The 13,474-nt window shown below is 33.0% G+C and overlaps 2 protein-coding genes across 2 annotated transcripts in view; one reads left to right on the top strand and one right to left on the bottom strand.

Annotated features, from left to right (window-relative positions):
* LOC106472790 (centriole, cilia and spindle-associated protein-like) overlaps nt 1-6,595 on the top strand; it is a 37,569-nt gene extending 30,974 nt beyond the window's left edge. The window contains exon 6 of the mRNA XM_022401324.1: nt 3,979-6,595. Coding sequence (XP_022257032.1) covers nt 3,979-3,996 — 18 coding nt within the window. The 3' untranslated portion in view covers nt 3,997-6,595. The remainder of the gene's footprint in view (nt 1-3,978) is intronic.
* The window catches only part of LOC106472788 (protein enabled homolog), a 44,016-nt gene that overhangs the window by 19,252 nt on the left and 11,290 nt on the right, over nt 1-13,474 (bottom strand). Inside the window, exons 6-10 of the mRNA XM_022401315.1 lie at nt 12,622-12,929; nt 9,932-10,005; nt 9,325-9,358; nt 8,759-8,877; nt 6,751-6,894 (exon numbers count right to left, since the gene is read on the bottom strand). Of these exons, the coding sequence (XP_022257023.1) occupies nt 6,751-6,894; nt 8,759-8,877; nt 9,325-9,358; nt 9,932-10,005; nt 12,622-12,929 (679 nt within the window). The remainder of the gene's footprint in view (nt 1-6,750; nt 6,895-8,758; nt 8,878-9,324; nt 9,359-9,931; nt 10,006-12,621; nt 12,930-13,474) is intronic.

Here is a 13,474-nt window from a genome sequence, read left to right as displayed (position 1 = left end):
AATGTAATCAACCTAGTAACCACAAAGCAAACAACAGTTTCCATACTATAACTTTTAAAATGATTTGCGTACCTTCACAAAATTTAGCAAGCTTTCAGTAAACATTACAAGTTTTTTGTATATGCAAAGTCTGGTTTTTTTAATTAAGTATTTTTTACTAAAGACTTTTCTGTGAATATATTGAGTCAGAGTGTTGACTGCTCCACGTACAAAGTGATTTTCATGTTAAGAGTAAAAAATACTTCAACTGAAAATTTTCAAATTTCATTTACTTAACCCCTTCTAAATAAATATCAAACTTTTTTTCAGTAAAACTTTATATTTTATCTGTCATTTTCTCTACCCTAACTTTATACAGACTTGGTTGATTTGACTGACCTTGAAACCACCATAAAAAGAATTATGAAATAAATCTAAATTAACCTTTTTTCTTTCTAGAATGACTGCAAATTGTAACAGTATACATATCTTTAGACTTGATTTTTATTGTTTTATTTCCCTTTAAACAGTATATAAGTAATAATCCCACCACACAAGTTTGTAAATCAATCAGAAAACATGCAACTTGTGTTTCTGTATTGAGTGATGAACACATGAGCTGCTTGCGAGCATACCTTGTGAAGAATTTTCATTATTATAATTATTCATTATCTTACCTAATCTAATCTCATTTAACTTAGTAAGTTTTTAATTTCTATATCTTAGTTACTTTTATAACAATAAGAAAAGAATATAAATGAAAAACAAGAAATACAGAACTTATTTTTGACCTCTAGTTTCTTTGCTGTCAGTTGTAAATGAAATTTAAGCTGCCTTTTTTATATTGATGGTACTAGTATACTAAATTTTTATTTAGAACATAAAATAATAACACCCAAAAAGCAAACAGTGTTCTATCACTATTAAAATTTCACTGGCTTTCTAGCCTATGGCATAAGAACTTTAACACACTCAGCTTCTTGACCTGAACATCTTGAGAGAAACCTTTAAACTGAAAATGAAATACACAATACTCTGTAATAAAAATAAGTAACATAATACATCATTTGATAGATAAAAAAACTGTGTCTTTCTATTGGTATTAAATGATAAGATATAAAATGTAAGAGCAAATGGGCCTGGCAAGTGGGTCTGACTTTCTAGTTTATGTCTCTGTAAACAAAGAAGACTGAAGACTTTAAAAATTATACTTTGCTTTAGTAATATCTAAATTATAGAGCATAATTTATGTTAAACTTTGTACTTCAGAAAGGGGTGATAAATAAATTAGAGAATGGGCAAGACCTAGATAATAAATGTCACAATTCTCATACAAGGGAAGACTGAGGATTTATTTAAATATTTCCTTTTCAAATTATGAAATGAAAGCTTACACATTATCAAAATTTGATTTATTAATAACTATGATTTGATGCCAAGTTTATTTGTATACATTGATAATAAAGGAGTTTAATTAAATTCTTATTGTAACTCTGGTGGTGACATGCACACTTTAACCTACCCATAGTAAAATGGTAATAAAATATTATCACTAAGCAGAGTAGTAGGTTGTGTGTAGGGATGAGCTGGAAAAAAAACACAATGAAAACACCAGTTTCTTAATTATCAAAATAATACATTATATAGTGGTATATTTTTTCTTCAAATTTTGGGTGGGGCTGAGCCTGACCACCATATGATATCCTCCCTATTAATTGACATCTAGCATATGGTGGAGTTGACTGTATGCATATGTAATGAGTTAGGATGAAGTTGGAATGCATAGATTCTGTAAGTATCCCCTTAACATCAGTCCAACACTCCAGGATACTTGTACCATCCTTGGGGCACCATTCCAGCTTCACTGGCCCGCAATGTAATCCAAAATAAGAGGAACTAATATGATATTAACAATATATATTATCTTTGAATTATAAAAATAAAACAAATATTCACTTACAAACCTACTTCAATAAAACTGTTAAAAAACAAAAAAAGAGGAAAAAAGTAATAAAAAAAAATTTGCAAAAATTAAGTATGATGTAGTGATGGCAATGCCTAAAAGTACAGAAACGAGGTAGGGATGAATACAAAAAAACCATATAGAAGTAGCCGGTAAGTATTGAGTTAATCTCACAAACTTATCATTGCCCTAGCTTCGCTGTTTCAGAGGGATGGGCCACCCCACCTGTCTTTTCTCCCACCCATTTTCTTCATGTTTGACGATCTTCCCCACTCTACAACCTAGTATTAAAAAAGCCTATGCTACACATTTCAAAATCTATGGTATGCACCCTCTAAAGTCCTGCTTATTATATTACTGATGAACAGAATATATCTAATGTTAGTATTAAAGGATATACTCGCACGAGGTTGCAAACAACCAACTCTGCACACATCCCCATACATACAGTATGTATTTTCTCTCACTCCAGTACTGCAAAAATCCTACACAGTACACATGTGGCACTGTTGGAAACATCACTTCTCAATTCCACATGTAGCACATGAAACATGACATAAGGTGGGAGTTGTTGTACGGTGTCAGGTATCACAATGGGCTTAAGTGGAAGAACAATCCATCGTCACCAAATACTTTTAGTCCTTTAAGTCACTGCGAGAAATATTAAAGGTTTGTAACAGAATTTATTTGAAGGAAATTGGCCAGTAATTTGTTCCTGAGAAATTTCAAAGTGAATTGATGAAGTAGTGGCTTTTCGTTTTGATCCCAAGCAAAGAAATTATGGTTGTAACACCTTGTGTTGGCCTATTTGTTACCAAAACTGTTATCCATCATGTGCAATGTACATACAGTAGTTTCACGAAAATTTGATGAAGTGTTTCAGTCATTATCTAGCCTAAGCCTTTGTGACTTAAGGTCAGGAATTCAATCATGTGATATGGAGATGGTGTAAGCTTATAGAGAGCTAGAATGACTTTTGAAAATTTGTGGGATTTCTGCTATTTGTTTAACTGGTAGAATGATAGATTCTTAAGATTAAGAATTAAGAAACAAGTCTACTGACGTTAGTCCTAAGACATTTTGATAGGCCTAGGCCTGGATAGATTATAATTATGAGCCTGTAGTGTTCATTTATGGTACCCATGGATTACTTCAAACTCTACTTCACTGATATTCACTTTCAATTCTGGAGACACCTGTCACTATATTGTTAATAATTATCTACTGGCTTCACCAGATGGTTGTTTGTTTTGTTTGATATCCATTGCTTGTCCATTTGAAAGTTCTTTGGTGCTGCATTTTCCAAAGAAGGACAGTCACAACATATGTACAGCATGATGCAACATGCTCCTTCCTGCCTATGTAGTATTGGCATCACAATTAAGCATAGGGGGCTTCAAGGTACAGGGTATTCTGTAATTGTACATGTATGGATGTTGTGTATTTGATTTCATATTATTTTATTTTTTGTAAGATGTGTGCTTTTTAGAATTATGATTCGTAATGTAACTTATATGAATTCCTAGCTTATTGATAACATGCTGTAAATGTAGTTGCTCTCAAAGTTTGTGTCCAAATCAGATATATTGCAATAGGTGAATTTCTTTTCAAGTTACTTGATTTGGGTAACCCATATATATTTCTGACCATTTTGTCCACATTCTTTTCACATCATTTATTTTTTCCTGTTTGGACAAAACAATGCCACAAGCAGTCAGGAGAAGGAAAGAGAAAGACAAATTGTTTGCGGAAGTTGCAAAATCAAACTTCACTTTGAAAGACATGTTTGCCAAGTTAGTTGTAAAACTTTTAACCATGTTTCACCTATGTGAAACTGAATTATTGTAAGGTTTAGTATAAGCAGGAAAGTATAACCCAAAGGAAGGAGTTTTAAGGGGAAAGAGGGGGAGTTTATATACACAAATACAGTCAGTGTAGCCTGATAAACATACAAATAATATTTCAATTGTTGTTACTTTTTAAATGGTGTTCTGATAATAAAGGTAAAAAACTTAAAAATATTTTTGCTCTTTCAGGAAGAAAACTCATACTGATTCTACTGGAGAAGGTGCCACGGGCAGCCAGGTAAAAGATAAGTCTGACCATGAAGGGCCTAGTACTTCACCTGATCTTGAAGAAGAGCTATACATGTATGAAGAGACAAATGCCACTAAAAAACAGAAGACAGAAATGGCACATCACTTGCTGGAGGAGTCCAGTTTCGGTGCAGATGAGGATGGTAAAAAAGATTTTGATAGTGATAAAGATTATAGCAACAGTGATAGTAACACCAGTATTGCTTCTCAACAGAAAGACTCCAAGAAAAGGAAACATAAGGTCAGTGTTAACTCAATTCTTGAGCTCAACTTTCCATTTATCACCATTAAACATGAAAGTAAGGTGAGTGGGGAGAAAGAACCTGTTATGTTCTGCAAACAAGGCCAAAAACACAACTGCTTGAGAGCAAACAAGAAAGGAACATGGGTTACAGAAGGTTATAAACTACTAAGAAAGGACAAAGTGAAAGCTCACATCAACTCAGAACAACACAAATGGGCAGTGAGCCTGGATGTTGACAATGAGATGCAGTCCAAAATTGAAGAAAGGAATAAAACAGAAAACATGTAAAGTGTAAATTCCATGTTTGAAATTGTGAGGTACATTGCACTATGTAATCAAGAGTTGGAAGAATTTGGTGCTCTTGTAAATCTTTCCATTTGTACAGGATCAAAGGAACTATTACTTTTGTGTCATACCAGTAGTTGTACTTACACCAGTCCCACAGCAGTTCACAAGCTGCTGGATGCCCTAAGAGTCCTGCCAGAAATAACTACACTATCTTTGTCTTCTACAGAAGTGGAAAGGCTCTTCTCTCATTTGAAGCTGAGCAAGTCTGATTACAGAGCTAGCCTCAGTGACAAAGAGCTCAATCAGCTGCTTAACATCAAGATGAACCTTGAGAATGATGAGTGGACAGATGTTAGAACAGCAGCATCAGAGAAATAGCTTTCTGCTAAAAACAGATGTTTAAATTTTTTCTATAGAAGGAAACTAAAGGTTGAATAATAGCACAGTGTTTGGTGTTTGCTTCTTCCAACAGACCATTTGACCACTAATTCTGAATCCTGTGAGTGCCAAACTTTTGTCCTGAATCACTGATTCATTGAACAATTGTGTAATGTGCAAACTGGGTAAGAGGTCAGAGTTCATAAATCAGAAGGAAAGATGCTTGTGCCATCAGTCAATTTAAAAAAAAATTGTAAAGTTATTAAAATATGAAAAATTTTCAGAACATAATTCTAGAGAGCAAGATCCTAAACAGTACAAAGTCATACTTGATTATATTTGACAATATTAGACCATTTTGGGGCAGGAAAGATGTCTAGATAATGTAACTGCAAAATATTTAACTGCTAGATAAGAAAATATAAATGATTTGCCTTTAAAATTATGTCTGCCAAACCTTCTTATCTTTCTGAAAGCTACTCTTAATCAGATTAGAATTTCTTATCCCTCTTATCTCATTGGAATCTTGTAAAGATTGATGAATTAGATTCCTTTGGGGTGGCATTCAATTAATATCAACACTTTAGTAGGACTTATAACACCATCAGTAACGTAAGAAGAAACACTGTACATGTTAAAGCATGAGATGCAATAAGGCAACAGCGTTTTTACAAAGCTGTTAATTTTATGTACATACACCAAGACTATTGTGATTGCACACAAAGACAATAGGTTATTATGTAAAGGAATATGAATGGTTGCTAATTTAGAAGTTTGTTGTTTCAAAGCAGTGCACAAAGTGTTACCTTTTTCATATTGTTGTGAGACATTCATGCATTGAACTTAAAAGATTTATGAAAATATGCAGAAATGGTGGTGTTGTTGAGACAATAAAATGCTCAAGATTCTTTCCTTAATTTTGACTATATTTACTCTGACAAAGAAACTGTGCTAGTATAGACTCTTCTTGACACCCACTGATGTATCTTTTAAATTTGTAAATATATAACACAGCCCTTCAAATGCAGCATTCTTAAAATTTTACAGGGTCCTGTCACACACATAATTGTGTGTATCAATTCCTGAATTCTGTCAAGCTTGGATTTAAGTGAGAGGATTACATTTATCTTTGAAAAACCAATAATAAAATTATTGTAAAACTTGATTCAAGATACATCTATTGTTCAATTAAATACAGGAATAAATGTGAGTTGTCAAATGAAACCTTCAGATTACATAAAAAAAATACAAAACAAAAAATAATGGAGGACATTTCTCTTTCAAAATTCATTTATATATTTCAGTTTCTGAAATGGATACTTAACTTACCTGGTAACAGCACCCAAGTTGATAGCATGAGGATCTTTCTGAATCTTAATAAAATGATATAGAATTGCCTAATCCTCAGGTAGGATAAAAGCTGAAATCCTTGAGTTTATGCACACAAATGTGCCTCTTCAACTAAACTCCACCCTGCCCCTTTTTCAATCAAGCTTTGGATCTGCTTATGGTTATTAGCCAATGTAAGACTGTAATAGCACAATTCATTTTAAATGCTTTTATTCAAACCTGAATTCATACAACTGACATGCATTCAGTATTTAGTTGTAGATAAGTTATTCTTGGAAAGATTTGGCTCCTTATGTAGGGACTTTTGTATGGTTTTGTGTATTTAACCTCATCTTGTTTCTGTACTTTTTGGCATTGTCATCCCTACGCCCTACTTAATTTTTGCAAAAAAATTTTATTAGCTGTAAAATAAGCATTTATTACTTTAAACAACTGTTAAACAACATAGATACATACCTTCAATTATGTCTTGCTTCATTTTATTAATCTCTTTTTTAATTTCTGTCAACAGTTCTTGTTTCAGTCTGTCTGTATCTACTGAATCAATGCCATTAGCTCTACACAAGTCTCCATCCACAAATGACTCAAACAGACTCCTATTAGTTTTAAACAAAACAGAAAAATAACAAGCCTGTAACTCAAAGCAATAACTTCAAAGTTGCATATAAATTGTTTACAAAATAAAATTTTTATATCATGAATGGACGACTGGGTATATTAGGATCAGGATAATTTTAATTGCAGAAACTAACCTGCAACTGTGTATACATTAAGATACTATCAGAGATTCTGACATTTGAAAATAGTACTATAACACAACACAAACCTTGCTCAGACCCAAAAATGGTTTGATCATCACGACAGCTACCATGTACAAAATACCACTGTTACAGTACTCCTGTTGAATTGTGAAATATACAAGTCAAGTTGAAATCATATTGTAATCAATGTACATTTGTGATTTTCTTAAATAAGTACTACATATTTCAATATGTAACTATATTTAACTCAGCTTGTATGTTTGAGACCTCTTTGTCTTGGTTACCAAAAAAGTTATTGTCTTTGAAGAAAATACAGAACTTGTTATAATAATATTGCCTCCAGTTTGTGTTTCAGTGTTTCCTATAACTCTATGAGAAACCTTAAAATCTAACCAGGTGTGAATAAGGGTACTCTGATCGGTGACTGTGTGTATGTTACGAAGAGCATACTCTGAGCTGTGGCTTTGTATATATTAGGAAGAAAGTACTCTCAGTGGTGGGATTCAAATATTTTAACAACAGGTTCTCTCACTAGCAGCATGTAAAAATATTAGATATTAAAAAAAAGGAGGGGCCAGAAAGGTACTCTTTGACCTGTGACTTTGTATATATTAGGAAGAAGGTACTCTTTGACCTGTGACTTTGTATATATTAGGAAGAAGGTACTCTTTGACCTGTGACTATTCATGCATTAAGAAGATGGTACTCTTTGACCTCTGACTGTGTATACATTAGAAAGAGGGTACTCTGACCTTTGACTTTGTATATATTAGGAAGAAGGTACTCTTTGACCTGTGACTATTCGTGCATTAGGAAGATGGACCTGTGACTGTGTATACATTAAAAGCGTACTCTGACCTGTGACAGTGTATACATTAGAAAGAGGGTACTCAGAGCTGTGACTTTGTATATATTAGGAAGAAGTTACTCTTTGACCTGTGACTATTCGTGCATTAGGAAGAGGGTACTCTGACCTGTGACTATTCGTGCATTAGGAAGATGGTACTCTGACCTGTGACTATTCGTGCATTAGGAAGATGGTACTCTGACCTGTGACAGTGTATATTAGGAAGAGGGTACTCTGACCTGTGACTGTGTATATTAGGAAGAGGGTACTGTGACCTGTGACTGAGTATACATTAGAAAGAGGGTACTCTGAGCTGTGACTATTCGTGCATTAGGAAGATGGTACTCTGACCTGTGACAGTGTATATTAGGAAGAGGGTACTCTGACCTGTGACTGTGTATATTAGGAAGAGGGTACTGTGACCTGTGACTGAGTATACATTAGAAAGAGGGTATTCTGACCTGTGACTATTCGTGCATTAGGAAGATGGTACTCTGAACTGTGACTATTCGTGCATTAGGTAGATGGTACTCTGACCTGTGACAGTGTATATTAGGAAGAGGGTACTCTGACCTGTGACTGTGTATATTAGGAAGAGGGTACTGTGACCTGTGACTGAGTATACATTAGAAAGAGGGTACTCTGAGTTGTGACTTTGTATATATTAGGAAGAAGGTACTCTGACCTGTCATAGTGTATATTAGGAAGACGGTACTCTGACCTGTGACTGTGTATATATATTAGGAAGACGGTACTCTGACCTGTGACTGTGTATATATATTAGGAAGAATGTACTCTGACCTGTGAATGTCTATACATTAAGATTAGAATATTCCTAATTGCAAAGCTCACCTGCGAATGTGTTTTGGAGATTCAGAACTGCTACCTTTTCCAGGGCTGAAACCATTCACAGAACTTTGCCTTTCCCAGGATCGTTTTCCCTCTGATCCTGGCGTCGTAGGCTCTCCATCCTAGTTTGAGAGAAAGTACAACAAATGCATTACTGTAAAAGTCTAGTTACAATCCTTTTTATTTCAGAAATTTCATAAAATACAAGTTTCAATGAAAGCCTTACAAAATTTGCTACTATCAGTATGTTCAATAATTTTGTATTTTTTTTAAATGCAATAAATATTTTGTAAAATGCTTATTAGATATGTTTCATTAGTTACTAGCACAACTAGTAAAGTTTAATGAAGGATTGGTAACAATCAGCATTAATATGATGCACTTTCTAATATTGCTATTTCATGTTTTGCTATGAATATGTTAAATTGTAAAAAGGAATCCATCTCTGAAAAACGGATCACACAACATTTCTTTAAAAGATGCTTTCCACTGACATAAGTTAACAATCACATATTATGGTAACAATAACCATCAAACCAGTTTAGAATCATCAAAATTCTTGCACTCACTTGACTGTTTTGATTATTTTCTGCTTGAGCTCTCCTATGAAAAGGAAAATAAAATAAAAAATCAGTAAATCTAACATGAAAGTAACAATTGTGTAATAATTCAAAATCCATAAAACATAGCTTGAAAGTGATATCTTTACATTCTTGTAATATACTAAGTAAAAATCTCAACCTAAAGTTATTAAACCACTAGAATTGCTAATAATTCCTTCCTTTGTTTTAACCACGGCCACCAAGATTATTTTTATCCAGTATTAATAGAAAAAATTATTTATGTTCTGTTTTGTTTAAAAAATTTTACCTTTACTTTATAATAAGTAAGAATCTAAAAGACCAGTAGTAAACTACACACTATGATTTAGTTCTTCTCTAGCCCAAGCTTACTTCCAATATTAAATGACAAGAAAATAATAATGTTATGATCTTGTCTGAATCCATACTCTCAAACTGTTATTGAAAACCATTATCATAATTCATTATATTCTCAAGAAAGCTTCCTGCTCATGGCATATAAAAGAATTTAACAAGTTTTTATATACCCATACATTTAGAAGTGTTTTTTTTTAATGTTGTTGTTGTCATCAGAAATGCATAACAGACAACTTACCTCCTAGCTAATGTTTTTGTCATTTCATCCATCAACCCAACAGGAGCAGGCCGTGTTGGTTCATTCTCTGACACCTGTAACAACACATGTTAAAAAGAATTGAAAATCTCCATTATCATCTGATTCACATATTCCAAATATTTATATCTGAAGTTTTGTTTGTTTGAAATTAAGCACAAAGCTACACAATGGGCTATCTGTGCTCTGCCCACCACGGGTATCGAAACTCGGTTTCTAGCGTTGTAAGTCCACAGACGTACCGCTGTGCCACTGGGGGGCAAAATCTGAATTAAAGAAAATTGAACATGTTTGTTCTATAAATTATGTACACTTCTTTTTTCAACTTTTAATACTCCAAATTCCATTTACTCACTTCTTAGCATAGAAAATTAATAATTATGGTCATTTTAAGAGGTTTCTCTATTCTTATTCTAAGTTTGATGCTTAAAACAATTTCATATCCACATGAATTAAGTTCATAAAATGTTTAAACTATCTAATTTTTAATAAAAATCATTCTTTATAACACAGCATGTAGTTGTAGTTCTCACAGAGATACCAACAGCTTAGCAAATATACACCTTTTAATACAATATCATATCTTAATCACAGATTCACTTGATTTTATCTTTAGGGTTTGTTTCACATTTACTGCAACATGATCTTTACTATTTCAAGAAATGCACTATAAGAAACATGATGAATAAAAATAGTAAAAAAATATCTCTATAAAACAAAATTCAAATGTAATGGGAAGATATCATTAACAGAAATAGTAATAACATCGTAACTTCAGGGAACACAAGTTTTTGCTACTGTAGTTTCAACTAACAGCTTCTTCAGATCTTCACACAGACTCAAAACACAGCATATAAAACATGGAGATCGTTAACTTTGGATAATTATGTGAGAAACTCTGTGATATTGTCAAAGTATAAGCAAGTGTTGATGTGTTATATACGCGTTCCTTACCTCAGTCGTCGTGTTCATTATATACTATAATATACACATAAATCAATATATACATGATGTATGCAGTTTTATACATGTATATATATATACTGATAAAATTAGAGATATCACATGATATTATAAAAACAATCTCAGCAATATTTAAATCATATTTCATACTTCCTTTATAATGATTTACACTCAGTATATTGCAGATACTTTAATATGCTGTTTACATTACAACAGTACAATTTCTCTTCTGGAACAGTGTTTAAACAAATAGCAGTGTACTCACACCAAGCAAACCTGTTATTTTCTGTTAAACTTCTTACAAAACACTACAGACAGAAAATACAAAGAAGACTCCTATCACTAAAAGATACAAACCAAAATCTACAGAGACAAAAGCTGGCATCTGGAGGCAATCAATCCTTTGAAATGCACAATACTAATAGTGCAATATAGACTATAATTTTGATGCCATATTAAAAAAATTATATACACATTTATTACATTTTCTGTGTCTACTTTTGCATGATTTATCTGTACAACATAAGTATGTTGACTTCTTCACTTGTTGTACATACGTATATGTAGTGTACATTTAACAAACAAGTTTCAAAATTGTTTTCATCAATTCATGTTTCATCTCTTATTTTATCAATATCTATAAATATGTAAACCTTGCACACCTTATGTTTACACATTGATATAATTCAATGTATACAGATATATGAATATCTTACTACATAATGAACATAAAGGCTGCTGGAAAAAATGTATACAAACACATGCATGTACTTCTATATTTCCATATTGCTTAATTATTTTCTTTGTTGTTCTTACAATGAATGTGGTAATAACGTTTAGAAGTAGATGTCACAACAACATCACAATGTTGAATGCTAAGTGCCTGATATCTCCCACATAGCTAGAATGTTCCTCATTCCACAACTAAGGAGCTGTTATGACAGCGGAGGTCACGTGATGCTAGTAACACGTCATGCACTTCTCGAACGTTCACGCCCTTCCTGAAATCTCGAGAGCCTACTAGATATGCAGTAGTCTTGTATATATAAACCGGTAAGAACTGACAGCAAGAAAGTAATGTGTAATTGAACTATGGACAGAGAGACGTATTGTTGAGCACGTGATACGTAACATTGTGAATTATAGCGTTTGTTATAGCGTCACTGTGGAAATTAAGTGTATTGCAAAGTTGTATTTCGAAAGAATAAACCAGTTTTATTTAAGAAAAGACCTGTGTCGCGAAAGTTTCATCCGAAAGAAATTATACGGGAAATTAACTAACGAACGGAGGCGTAACAGAGCTATAACCCATGTTGTGTTTGAGATTGTGAGAATCTGAAGATGTTGTAAAGCAAAATGGACGGTAATAAAAGACAAATGTTCAAAAGTTATCCTATTGTTATTATTTCTTTCAAGAAGATTTAAATCTCTAAGTAAATTTATTATACACATAAAGAAAATGAGAGTTTCAAACTACATACTACACTAAATGCACTCACATATGTATTATCATGCCCATGTATGCAAGATCTCTGCTGTAACTATTTAATAATATTATGCAAATGAAAAGTCAACCTCAAAGTCAAAAGATATATAAAAAATCCCAGTAAGCTGTCCAGACTCTAACACAGTGCTGTATGTCCTATTGTGTTAAATTAGTTCTAACATAATAATAATACGCACATAATGTGAATGTTTATTAACTCTACCTTTGGCTGTGTTGTTCTCAGCTTTGCCGTTTGAAGTGCAGCAGCCAGTGACATTGGGGTACTATTTGTAGATACTTGTCGAGAAAGCATCTGGGAACCACCCACAGGAGGTGGGGGTGGTGCTGGAGGAGCTACATGATTTGGAGGAGGAGGAGGAGGAGGTGGAGGAACAGCTGGTTGAGCTGGCATGGGAGGTGGAACTGGAGGTGGAGTTGATAAAGGAGCTGAGGGGGAGCGATGATGGCCTGATCCACTAGGGGATACACTAGTTGGAGGCACTGGGTGGCTAGTACTGGAATAGCTTCCAACTGATTTATGATTCAAAAACATTATCCCAGCATTACAAAGGAATATAGTTTCACAATGGATTATGATTGAAAAAATAAAATAAATAAATAAACATATATATATTTACACACTGATATTATAATGCTTATTTTACATTAAGTTCATTAATATTTTATAGTGCTGATTTACAATTACAATTAGTTTAAACACTGCTAGTAAATTTCAAATCCTTTCCACTTATTATTGTTTCTTAGCAACTTCTATTTTCTGTCTGTGTGTTTTCAGTTAATCATAAAACATATTTCGGTTCTCTTTATTTTTATATTAGTAATATATGTCATATGTTAGTATAGCTACGTAATATAAGTATACTATATTGGAACAATAATGAAACAACAATGATATTTTATACATTGTTGTATACATGTGCGACAGACTCGAGAGATGGAACATCACAATCAATTTCATAAATTAACGTATACTTCAATATCAAACAGTTTGTATGTATTAATCCTGAAGAAGCTGTAAAAGCAAAACATTGCTAGTAATAAAAAACAAATATATA

This window comes from Limulus polyphemus, unplaced genomic scaffold (genome assembly GCF_000517525.1).
Source record: "Limulus polyphemus unplaced genomic scaffold, Limulus_polyphemus-2.1.2 Scaffold5611, whole genome shotgun sequence".
In the NCBI taxonomy this organism is placed as follows: Eukaryota; Metazoa; Arthropoda; class Merostomata; order Xiphosura; family Limulidae; genus Limulus; species Limulus polyphemus.
The sequence above is the reverse complement of the archived record's forward strand: the minus strand, read 5'-3'. Positions and strand labels throughout refer to the sequence as shown.